Genomic DNA, 13,369 nt, shown 5'->3' with positions numbered 1-13,369 from the left:
TATTTTTAAAGAACAAAACAAAAACCTTTCCTAATATGAGAAGCTGACAGAGAGAGACAGACATACACTCCTGTCTGCAGGTTCACTCCCCAGGTGCCCATAATAGCCAAGACTGAACTGGGCCAAAGTTAGGAGTTGGAATTCATTCCGGGTCTCCCATGGCAGGAACCAATTGTTTCAGCTATCAGTGTTGCCTCCCAGAGTCTGCGTGACAGTTGTTAAGCCAAGTATTGAACTCAGGCACTCCAATGTGGGACACAGGCATCTTAATAAATATCTTAACCACTAGAATAAATGCCCATGCCCTGGTTTTACGATCTTAAATCTGATTCCACCTTGTATGGTGTTAGCAATAAGCAAAACTAAAGTTCTTTATTTTTATGTGATGTCTGTACTTGCATTAGTTATTAGGATGGGTTAAACACATTGTTTTAATACTATTTTTTTATATATAGCTATTATACTGTTAAAGATTTTTCTGTCAAAAATTGACTTACAAAGTATATCTAATGAATTTCACATTCTTTATTACTCAAGTCATATACAGTCTTAAGTGGAAAAGAAACAGTATGGGGGCTGGTGTTGTGGAGTAGTAGTAAAGCTGCCATCTGCAATGTCATAATCCCATATGGGCACAAGTTGGAGTCCTCGCTGCTCCACTTCTGATCCAGCTCCCTGCTACTGTACCTGAGAAAGCAGTGGAAGATGGCTAAAGTGGTTGGGTCCCTGCCATCCACTGGATGAAGCTCCTGACTCCTGGCTTCTGTCTGACCCAGCCCCGGTCATTGTGGCCATTTGGGGAGTAAACCAGAGGATGGAAGCGTTCTCTCTCTCTTTCTCCTTCTCTTTTTCTGTAACTTTGCCTTTCAAATAAATGAATTTTTTTTTGTAAGAAAAGGAACCGTATGTAACAGCAAACTAGACACTTTACTGGTACAAAATCTTACCTGTGTGTACAGTTGAATCTTTGTATCAAACGACTCCCATCTGCTAACCTTATCTGAATTTTTGTAGTTGGCACTGAATCATCAATGTGAACAACTGCATTAAGTATTGATTTATCCTCTTCTTCTGGAGAGGAAGGTGTACTGACGATTTCAGGTGTAAGACTAAGAAAGAAGAATGTAAGAATTAGAACGCAAACACACATTCATAAATGAGACATATGTCCAATGGGAGACAGCAGATAAACATGTAGATCTATAGTCGATTTAAAAAAAAATCCTATCACTTCTGGACCAGCAGAAGGATGACTTCATTTGAGTTCCTATACTTCTCCCAACCTTTTCACTTATGTTAAAATTACTTCAGATGGTATGAATCAGATTTTTCAGTCTCTCCCAAAAGCCTACTGCATCATTTCCTCTTATCGTGCAATTTCAGACTTTTAGCACAATTTCTTTAGCAAGCAATCTGCACAAAGTTGTGCTAATGACAAAGAATGACTTAGAGCACAGAGACAGACAGTTTCAAATCCAGCTACATTAATTCTGTAAACTTGAGTAAATCAGTCTCTTTGTATATCAGTCTACTAATTATAAAATAGGTATTAATAATGTTACTGAGGTATATTACCCCAGAAAGTCCTTAACACAGTTCTAAACCAGTGTTTTTAATAAGTAGAAGTTATTTTTGCTCATATAATCAGAACTAAACTATTAATTTAAACTTGGTTAATATTATTTAAAAACATTTAAGTAGCTACTTTTTTTTTCTTTTTCTTTTTTGCAAAAGACAAGTAACTCCCAAGCAATAGTGATGAATGAAATTCTATTCATGGTGATAAACTTACTATGAAGTTTATTAGACAAAGCATTTTACCTTTATAATGTCACTCCGACCTTTTAAAGTTGCTTAGTACCTTCTAATACCAGCAGAATGACCAGTCTTTCTAAGTCAAATGTCAGCATTGAAAAGTGAGTGCTCTTTTGGCTAAGGTTAAAACAAATTTATCCAAATTCTTTATAAACATAAATTCTTACTATTTTCTACTCTCTCATTCACTTTGGTGATTCTTTCACAGTCTTTATTTTTTTTTCTTATTTTCACTTTATTTGAATGAGGGACAGTGACAGCGGGAAAAGGGTGGGGGTGGGGGTGAGGACGAGGATGAGGGCAAGGGTGAGGGCCAGGCTGAAGCCAAGAGCCTGAACACCATCTAAGTCTCTCTCATGGTTGGCAGAGGCCTAAGTATTTGGGCCACCACATGCTGCCTCACAGGATGCACATTAGTGGGAAGTTGGCTCAGAAGTACAGGAGCTGGGACTCAAACCAAGCACTCTGATACGGGATGCAAGCATCCCAAGCAGCAACTTAAACCACTGACCTACGCCTGCTCCTCTTTGACAGTACTGATGTTTATTCTCTCAAATACTGAGTTTTAGCTTCCTATAAATTTTCTTCTGAAAAAATGAAATTTACGTAAATACTAATTTAAAAGTTTTATGAGCACTGAGGCTTTGGTCCAATGTAAACTTAATTCATCATTACTCCAAACTCCATCTAAAAGTTTCTCTCTCAAAATCCATGATAAAGTGGTAAAATGAACTAGTTTTTGTTGCTAACCTTTCTGCCTTTTCCTTAGCTATTCCCGGAAAGATTTTAGAACCAATTTAAGAATATATATTGTGTATATATACATATATAATTACAATATGAAAAATGAGGAAATGATGATTTATAATTAATGATCCTCAAGTATGGAAATGAAGACTTATGTAATTAGAATGCTGAGCTGGTTTATTGTGCCAACAGTCCAGTGTCCCATACACAAAGGAGAGGGGTGAAAATTAAAGAGAAGGGACACAAGAATTCAAAGGACCTGTTCTACTTCTGCCTCACCAACAACCATGTGGACACATTATTTCCATCATCACTACCACCATCACCACCTCCTCTACACTCGCTGTTTCACCCAATTAATGCATGAAGCTGTGCTGCATAACAGTTAACAGCATGGAATCTGCTGAGAGGAAGAAGCAGGGTTAGGACAGAGACCAGGGAGGCAGAGAGCACTGGGTCAGGGCAATGCGAATGGAGAAGGCGCAGCCTTGTCTGTCCAGCACAGCTGAGACTGTCCTCCACTCACAGCACAGACACACAAGGACAGACTATCCAAGGGTGACAGCCAGGCGGTGGGCTGCCAAAGGGGTGGGACAAGAATGAAAAGCAGAAGGAACAGGCTTCCTAAGCTCTGGAGAAGAGAGCACTCAAGGGTCCAGGGACCAAGATGAAGTTAGACTTCAGGTGCAGTGGCTGTAATAGTTGAATGGCTCATAGAATCTTGACAGTGAGTGAGTGTTCTTAAGCAGAAAGAGAGTTGCTTCAAGTCACGACCTTTATCACCATACATGGCAGCTCACAAACCTTTTGTGAACGTCTACTCACTGGTCTTTCCTATCGAAAACAACTCTGATTTTCCAGGGCTCTGCTCTGGCTCACCAAGCTACCTTTTATCCAATAATACAGTTCATTCGATTATTTTAATAGTTTTACATCTTTGGCTTTCTTGCTTCTATTATTTACATGAGGGTACTGGATAATATTTTAATTACATTTAGGTTTACCACAAAATTAATTGTATACCAAAATAAAAAATTAAAGTTACTTTCCATTTATGCAATATTCATTTGTAGACTGCCTTTGATGGGGTTATAGTTTATTTTCAATTCTGTTTTACTTACTTATTCTTGTTCACAGAATAGTTGTTTGGAAGGCTTGGGAAATCAGGCATTTTAGAAAGATACTTTCTAAATAGATAAAGGTTAATTGTTAAATGGCGAGGCCAAGGCAACTTCGGCTGGCTGAGAAGGTCACAGCAGAAGGTCTGTCTCAGCAAGGCGTGAGAGGGACAGCTGCGGTCCTCTTGGTGGTTTTAGGTTTGATGGGAACTACACTCTGCATAAGCAAGCTGGAGCTTCCTGGTGGTCCTGCTAATGACTGCTGTATTCCTAATTTTAGGGAAGAATGCTTAGTCTCATTATCCCCAAAATGTCCTTTGCTTTGTAGGATTCTAATCAAATCAAATGCTAGTATAGGAGAAGGGGTTAATGCTTTATGCAAGGTTGAGCTGTTTGTGGAAAAGAATTAAAAGGCAACAGGCTCCCTGGTATATACTTCCCACTAGAATAAAGATAAATGTTATTAAAGTTTTAATTCAATATGTGCTACAAATACAGCAATGGTTAGGATGTCAAAACTGTAGAATCGATCTAAGTGAACCTTAAATAAGTACAATAAAGAAATTAAAGAATTACAGAAAGAACCGCAGAGAGGGGATACATTTTAAAAAGGGCCTGCTTTGAACTTGGGGCTTCTAGTAAAGATTAGATTAGGAAGGTACTGTTCTAGCTTGTGTAGCCAATTTCTGCGTAGCTCGACAGCACTCTAGGCCTTGGCTTGTGTGGACAGCCCGTTATCTCACACCTGTCTGTGATAGTAACCCATGCTCTGAACATGCCTTTGAAAATCGTTGTCTCGCACCTGTGATTGAAACCCATGCTCTAAATATGCCCTTGGAAATCAAAGAAATTGTGACTAGATGAAAGTGGACCACAGACTTGTTACTGTAAGAAGAAAGCATCATTATGTGACATATAAAAATAAAGTCTGGTGCTCGAGAGCCAGAGCCCTGCCATCAGCCTTGCTGGGAGTGTCTCTCATTTCTTTGAGCGCCCTCACCTCTCACACCTTGGGGCCCCTGGACTGGCTGGAGCTGGTCTCCGGCAGTTAAATATTTTTTTTTTTTTTTAATTTATTTGACAGATAGAGTTAGTGAGAGAAAGAGAGATAGAGAGAAAGGTCTTCCTTCCGTTGGTTCACTCCCCAAATGGCCGCCACAGCCGGAGCTGCACCGATCCGAAGCCAGGAGCCAAGTGCTTCCTGCTGGCCTCCCATGCGGGTGCAGGGCCCAAGCACTTGGGCCATCCTCACTGCCTTCCCGGCCACAGTAGAGGCTGGACTGGAAGAGGAGCAACCGGGACCAGAACCTGGAGCCCATATGGGATGTCGGTGCCACAGGCACCGGCCCCAGCAGTTAAATTTTTGATATATTTCTTAATTTAAAATATTCTCTGTAATTCTTCGTTTTTAGAATACAGATGCTCCTCAATTTACAAGAGTGGTTTTTCCAGATAAATCCATCAGAAGTTGAAGACATTAAGTAAAAAACATATTTAATACACATAACCTAGCCAACCTCACAGCTTAGCAGCACGGCACACTGCATAGTGCAGGTTGTTTTTCCCTGGGATCATGGGGCTGACTGGCAGCTGTGGGTTGCTACTGCTACCATCTAGCCTTGTGAAGAATATCACATTTCTGGCCTGGGAGTTCAAAATTCAAAATTCCAAGTAGTTTCCACCAGATGTGTTATCATTTTCATACCACTATAAGCTTAACAATTGTGAATCAGGAAGCCTCTGTATGTTATATTTGCTTATTCAAAATTTAGGTTCACGTGCATGTGGACTTACATCTCCATGTTAATGTGTCTCTCATGTACATGTTCCGTATGCTAGAAGCTGAAAACTGTAAAGACTACATTTCTCAGACTCTCTTGCAACTAGAACTTTGTATGATTATACCCTTCTATGTATACTTGTAGGGGTCAAAGTAATCACTGTGATGTGGAAGCTTTGCCACTTCTACTGTTGGAGCCATCTGATTCTTCTAGAACAGTCATGACAGAATGTTCTAGTGTTGGGGCTGGTGCTGTGGCAAAGAGGGTTAAAGCCCCAGCCTGCAGTGCAGGCATCCCGTGTGGGTGCTGATTCAAGTCCTGGCTTCTCCACTTCCAATCCAGCTCTCTGTTATGGCTTGGGAAAGTAGAAGATGACCCAACTCCTTGGGCCCCTGCCCCACATGGGAGATCCGGAGGAAGTTCTTGGCTCCGGATCAGCTCAGCTCTGGCCATTGTGGTCATTTGGGGGGTGAACCAACAGAATGGAAGATTCTCTCTGGCTCTACACCTCTCTGTAACTCTGTCCAAATAAATAAAATAAATCTTAAAAAAAAAAAAAAAAAAAAAAAAAAAAGACTGTTCTAGTGTCTGGTCCTTAGCTCCACAGGCACTGAGCAGCTAATGAAAGAGGTGCTTTCCATAGGACAGTTTTTGATTGTGTTTGTTTTTCCTAAAAAAAAGCTTGGCTTTGCTAGAAATACTACAACTTACTTAACATCCTATAAGAAATCCCAGGGCAGGTGTTGTGGCCGAGCAGATGAAGCCACCGCTTGCAATGCTGGTCAGAGTCTCGGCTGCTCCACTTCAATCCAGCTCCTTGTTAATGGCCTGGGAAAAGCAGCGGAAGGTAGCCCAAGTACTTGGGCCCCTGCACCCATATGGGGGACACAGAAGAAGATCCTAGTCCCTGATTATGCCCTGGTGTAGCCCCTACTGTTGTGGCCATTTGAAGAGTGAAATGGTGGATGAAGATCTCTCTTATCTCTCCCTCTCTCTGTAACTGACTTTCACATAAATAAACACTTTTAAAATAAGTCCCTTATTATTTAAGCTAACAAATCTACTTTTTATCATTAAAACTCGGAAGAATATGGTCAGTGAATAACATGGCATCACCAATACTGATCCCTATTATTCTTTCCCATCAGCTTCTCCTTTCCCTACTGCCATTTTCCCAAGCTATTTGACTCATAAAGAAAAAGACTAGCCTTCTTGAGATACTATCATCAAAGAGTTAAATTTGCATATTAAAACCATTGGACTTTTTCAGCTGTATTTCTGTTAGGCTACCTTCAATTCTAATTCTAGATGTACTTTAGTTTTGCTAATAAAGATGTACATTCTAACATTAATTCTTAGTCATAAATCTAAGCCATAGCTATTTTTTCAAAAGATTTATTTACTTATTGGAGAGAGAGAGATTGGGAGGTAGAGACAGAAATCCTCCATCTTCTAGTTCAACCCTCAAATGGCCATAATGGCTACAGCTGGGATGGTCCATCTCAGGAACCAAAAGCTTCCTCTGGGTCTCCCCTGTGGGTGCAGGAGCCCAAGGACCTGGGCCATTCTCTGCCACTTTCCCAGAAACAGTAGCTGGGAGCTGGATCAGAAATGCAGTAGCTGGGACAAGAAACTGGCACCCGCATGGGATGCAAGCACTGCAGGGGGCAGCTTTACCCCCTGCACCACAGTGCTGGTTCCAAGGTGTAGCCATTATAAAGGGCCCTTCTCATACATTATGCCACACACTAGTCTTTGAATTGTGCTCTATAAAATTCTGTCAGAATTCTTTGGAAACGCATCAGAGACAACTCTCTCTTTCATCCTCAGTCATAGTAGCTCAGGTTTTACAGGTGTTTTACTTATTTGGCGTCTGTAATTTGCATGCATGTTGTGAAGTTAAGATAGCCACTGTTTTATGTAATCAACAATTCACTAATTTTCTCCTTTTTAAACCACATTATCTGAAACAGGCATATAACATATGGTGAAAAGCAGAGACTCTGGAACCAGAGTGCCTGGGTTTGAACGGCACTCACTGGTCATTTCCTAACTCAAATCACATTGGGAAAATTACTATATCTGCAAAATGCGGCTATTGTGAAGATTAGATTAGTTAACAGCAAATAGAGCATTTAGACAGCCAGGAATGTGTAACTGCTAAGTACGGCCTACCAACACCACCACTGGATTTCTGTTTATTTAAGGTCTTCACAGTTCATATTTTAGTTTCTCTTTCACAGGTCATTTTTGCTTTTCTTTTGTCCTGAAAGAAAATTTGAACAAGGATGAATACTTTTCTCATTTTAGGAATCTTACCTTCCAAGTTTTTGCCCTTCTCCACTGAAAGCCTTGAACCTCAGCCTAGGTTTTACATATTCTTGATCCTGATGGTCCTCCATGTCCAGACTCAGTTGGCCTTCATGAACCAGTCGCTGAAGCTCCAAGGGAATCTCTCTTGAAAAAAGGGAAAAACATTTAAGCTTTCTAAAGATTACTGTCATCAAATCATGAGCTACACCGCAGAACAGCAATTTCTGCTTACATTATCAAATAAGTTGAGTGTCCCTTATCAGAAAGGCTTATGACCAGAAGTGTTTTAATTTTAGAATATTGGCATTATACATAATGAGGTAACTGTAGGATGGGGTCCAAGTCTAAACACAAAATTCACTTATGTTTCATATATACCTAATACATATAGCTTCAAGGTATATTTATATTGTACTTTAGGTGCACCTGCATTTTGACTAGACCTGTCACATGAAGTTAAACGTGAGATTTCTCATTGTGGCAACATGTCAATGCTCAAAAAGATCCAGAGCCGGCGCTCTCGTGAGACCCGGAAGAAGCTCCTGGCTTCAGATCGGCGCGTCTCTGGCCACTGCGGCCATCTGGGGAGTGAACCAGCGGATAGAAGACCTCTCTGTCTCTCTCTCTATAACTCTGTCTTTTCTATATGCCACATTTGTTTCAGTATTAGCCTACAAAGTTTATAGATTTTTACTTAACAATAAATTAGTCTTAATATATATCACTGTACTCTGATTATCAGTATTTTTTCTTCCACTATCGTAAAATCAGCATCATAGAAACAGTAATGCTGGATTTCACCACAGAGGACCATCTCTGCCCCCCAAACGCTCCTACCTCTTCTCACTGATTCCTCAGGTTCCTATATCCATAGCATTGATTCAAACTATTATATTCTTGTGTTTGCCACTACCACACACTGCCTCCTAGGATAGCTTCTCACCTTTCTTAAGGTCTTCAGCATACTGCTTATAGCACTACTTACCTTTGTCTGGTATCCTGACATCATTTGTGCAAAATTTACATTAAAAATTCATGCTAAGTCATCTGGTCCCTTCCTATTACTACATCTTCCAGCTTATTGTCATCTTTATCTCCTTAGTTGTGCTGCTACTTAGGAATAATTCCATGTCAGCTAGTGAAATCTGTATCACAGAAAAGCTTTTATCATCAAAGCAAAAATCACTTGATTCTTCATCCTGTAGCAATAAGGACTGATGAGTTGATATTATTTTTCAGTTGGCTTAGAGTACTATCTCTCTGGACTACTTTCACAAATTATCACTTTAAATTAACTGTTTGAACTACCTGCCAGTAGTAATGCCACTTTAAAGAGTTCTCATACAAGCTGCTGAATTTCAGGCAAGTGTGCAGTGTAAGTCACCCTGTCACCAGTAAGCAGGACAATGCTATAGCGGACGGGCAGCTACATGCTAACCAATTTCCTGATCTCTTATATTAAGATGTTTCTGCTTAGAGTTGGGTCATGGTTTCATCAAGATTTTTAAAACGGGGCCAATATCCAACGTCCCATGTCCCTTCCCCTCAAAGCCAGAAGTAGTGACTGAGACAGCAATACAGCCTTTACATACTTGGGAAAAAGGCCCATTCTCCCAGCAATCACTTACATAATACTGTCTAGTAATCAACTCTTGAAAAGCAGAAGGGCACACCACTAAATAGTCATCTGGTTAATGGGAAAAAAAAAAGCCCCATTCCAAGTAACAGAATACAAATAATGTATCTTACCCTCTCTTAACAGACTCCAAAAACTGAGCATTTGTTGGGTCACTGTAAGGTCTCAATTCTCCATCATCTAAGCTGAAACCATTGCTCCACAGTTTAAGCAAAACCTGAACCTGTGAGATAAGGAGTAGGGGAGAAACCATTTCCATCAAACAAGGCTAAGTTTTCCAATGTGGTATCTCACAGAACATTACACTGCTACTTAGATTTAAAATAGGAATTTATCCCTATTGTGCTTTATTCAGTTTGCTTAGCAGACTAGCATTCAGTTTAACAAATGATAATGGCTGAAAATACCAAAGGTTCCACAGCTTGACCCTGACCTCGAAGCACAACTACCAGTAAAAGAAAACAGAAGACGGCACCCAGCTATGATCCCACTACTCCCACCCTTCCTCTTCTCTGCTACAGAGCTTAAATACTCATGATAAAGGGCAAGAGAAGTCCCAATGTGCTTCTACGAAAATTATAAATGCTGAAAATGAAACTATAATTCCAACATTTTAAAAGGCAACAGAAACAAAGAATGACTTTAGTGTCTATGTTTACAACCCAGCTCATTATACCAACTATAATCATTATCACAATATATGACACTTTTAAAAACAATTTTCTTTGAAAAACAGAGAGATTGGGACATACAGGGAGGGAGACTGAGTGAGCTACTATCTGGTGGCTCACTCCCAAATGCCCACAATGGCTGGGGAGACCAAAGTCAGGAGCTGAGAACCCAATCCACATCTCCTCCATGGGTTGCAGGAAGTCAACTATTTTAAACATCACCCTTGACTGCCAGGGTCTGCACTGGCAGGAAACTGGAATCAGAAGCCAGAGCCTGGTATGTAACCCAGGCACTCAAATGTGAGAAACAGGTATCCTAACCAGGGGCTTAGCCAGTAGGCCAGATACTTGGCCTGTAAGCCCATTTTGACAGTCACCTACACATTCTTTCAACAATCAGTTATGTACCTCTAAGTATAAGGCATGAATGAGATACATGATACAAAAATTTACACTGAGACCTTACACATTGATCCTTTGAATAAAGCTTCAAAAGTTAACAAAGAAATTTATATTCTTGGTTTTAAATTTCAAAATTAAAAGTAGTAACCAAAGGAAAATATCTATCAATTTTCATTTTGAGTACTATACCTACATCTTGCAGCTGATTTTCTCCATAGATGTATTCAGACCGCTTACAAAAGGAATTTCCCAACCTGTATCCTCCACCTGTAAAAGACTACAATAAAAGTAAGATAAAAATTGAGTTAAAGGTTTATTAAGTAAAGTGTAATTACAAATTGTGATGTACTATAAACTAGATAATCAAATTAAGATGAGCATTTATGCACTGGAATGGGTATTTTCAAGTGTAGCTAAGGTATTTTTAAGCTACCATTACAATGTTATGACAAGTCTTAGAGTAAAGGAAGAATTTTATCAATGAGTCTAAATGACCCTGAAGAAAAGCTATAAGCTTATTTTATAAGCTATTTGGATTCAACTGTAACAAGTCAGCTCTGATTAGACTTTTTATTTTGCTATACTAATCACAAGTTCTTCCATTCATCAGGTAGGGCGGATTCTAAGTAAAAATACTGTTCTTTCTAATCACTCCTAATATCCTCAATGATCTAATTGTCACATTTTTTTTTTTTGTCCATACAGACTAAATCATCAATTCTACATTTTTTTAAAATGGAAGCAGAGAGCTTGCAAGAACCAAAGTGACTTTAAGACTTGACTGAGGGGTTGGTGTTGTGGCATAGCGGGTTAAGCCACTGCCTGTAGTACCAGCACCCCATATGGGTGCTAGTTCGATTCCTGGCTGCTCTACTTCTGATCCAGCTCCCTGCTAATGCACCTGGGAAAGCAAGAGAAGATGGCCCAAGTGCCTGGTCCCCTGCCACCCATGTGCGAGATACAGATGAAGCTCTTGCTTCCTGGCATTGGTCTAGCCTAGCCCCTACAATTTGGGGAGTGAACCAGCAGATGGAAGATCTGTCTGTTTCTCCCTCTTTCTCTCTAACTTTGCCTTTCAAATAAATAAATAAATCTTAAAAAAAAAAAAAAAAGACTTGACTGAGAAAGCATTTCAAGCTGTTGACAGATAATAAAAACTAAAATTTGTTTCATCAGAATAGTTCTCCATATTGATATCAAAATCAATATGGAGAAGACATGCTTTTTCAGCAGACACTCATCTAGGAACACCTCCAACCTTCTAAGCCATCGTATGCGAGTTCATGTGGGAGTTTAGAAGACCTCACCGAGTGACTGTGATTGGAGAATTCCAGGCTGAGAATGCTGATTATGGGAATAAATAACAATTAGACATAAAGACACTTGAAGTCTTCAATACTCCAATACTGAGATGGCTGATAAAAAAGCTATATTAATGCTCAACAGAAATCTAATAAGGTACAAAAGCACTTTCACAAAGAATGGTGAACCTTTTCAACAAATACATTGGGGCAACTGGCTATCTATAAGCAAAAAAGGAAACAATATAAATCTCACATTTTACATAAAACTAACTCAAAATGAATCATGGGCTTAAGTGTAAAATGCAGACTATGTAACTTTTTTGGATAACATGGGCAAGAATGAGTGGTTCTAAGGTTTGGTGAAAGTTCTTAGACAATAACAGAAGCATGATCCACAAAAGAAAATAAAAACCTGAAAAACTGGACTGCATTAAAGTTTAAAACTTTTGCTCTGCAAAATTCCAATTAAGAGGATGAAAATATAAATTATAGTCTGAGAGTATCTGTAAACCATATCATTCGACAAAGGACCCATACTTATTAAAATATTTTAAAAACTCTCAAAACTCAATAATAACCAATGGGCAAAAGTCATAAAGAGATATTTCACTGAAAAGAGTAAAAAATATGGCAAACAAGCACATGAAATGATGTTCAACACCACTAACAATTAAGAAAATGCAAATTAACATTATCACTCATTGGGGAAATGCAAATTCAAACTACAGTATGTTATCACTATACAACTATCAACATGGCTAAATCAAAAATAGTGACAATGTCAAATGCTTATAGGATAAAGAGAAATAGTCTCTCATACACTGAGAATATAGAATGGTATTACCATTCTGGAACACAGTTTGGCAGGTTCTTTAAACTCAACACGGACTTACCATATGACTCAGTAACTGCACACCTGAGCATTTATGCTATAAAAACTAGAATTCATCTGTAGACAAACCTATGTATGATTGCTCACAGCAGTTTTATTTGTGATAATCAGCATCTAGAAACAGCTAGAATGGCCCTGAATAAATGAATGGTCAAACCTGTGGTACATCCATACCATAAATGCAACTTAGAGAAAGAACAGTCTTGATACATGGGATAACTTTGAAGTACCTTGAGGGCACTATGCCAGCTGAAAAAACTACTCCCAAAAGATTTACCTATTGCGTGATATCATTTTTATAACATTTTTAATGTTACAAAATCACAGAGATGGAAAAAGAGAGTAGTGATGGCCAGAGGTTAGAGAGTTAGTGTAGGAGAAGATAGTGGGCATGACTACAAAGGGGTACAACATGAGTAGCTTTGTAATGATAGAATGGTATCATGATTGAGTTATATAAATCTACAAGATAAAATTTTTTGACACAGAGTGTATTAATAGCAAATTCATGGCTTAAATATTGTCCTACAAAGTTCAAGAAGTTTGTGAAAAATGGAATTAATTGATAAATTTTCATGCAGAAAAATGTCAAAATTCATGTACACAGGGTTTCTTTAAAAGGTATGTAGAAATGCATATGATAAAAAAACTATGAAGAGATTTCAAAGTACTTTGAATTAAATTTACCTT

General features: G+C 39.0%; 1 protein-coding gene across 1 annotated transcript in view; it reads right to left on the bottom strand.

Annotated features, from left to right (window-relative positions):
* The window catches only part of UBXN2B (UBX domain protein 2B), a 38,422-nt gene that overhangs the window by 5,361 nt on the left and 19,692 nt on the right, over window positions 1-13,369 (bottom strand). The window contains exons 4-7 of the mRNA XM_002710508.4: window positions 10,677-10,760; window positions 9,524-9,633; window positions 7,781-7,918; window positions 948-1,109 (exon numbers count right to left, since the gene is read on the bottom strand). Of these exons, the coding sequence (XP_002710554.1) occupies window positions 948-1,109; window positions 7,781-7,918; window positions 9,524-9,633; window positions 10,677-10,760 (494 nt within the window). The remainder of the gene's footprint in view (window positions 1-947; window positions 1,110-7,780; window positions 7,919-9,523; window positions 9,634-10,676; window positions 10,761-13,369) is intronic.

Source organism: Oryctolagus cuniculus, chromosome 6 (genome assembly GCF_964237555.1).
Source record: "Oryctolagus cuniculus chromosome 6, mOryCun1.1, whole genome shotgun sequence".
In the NCBI taxonomy this organism is placed as follows: domain Eukaryota; kingdom Metazoa; phylum Chordata; class Mammalia; order Lagomorpha; family Leporidae; genus Oryctolagus; species Oryctolagus cuniculus.
This window is presented reverse-complemented; position numbering and strand designations above follow the sequence as displayed.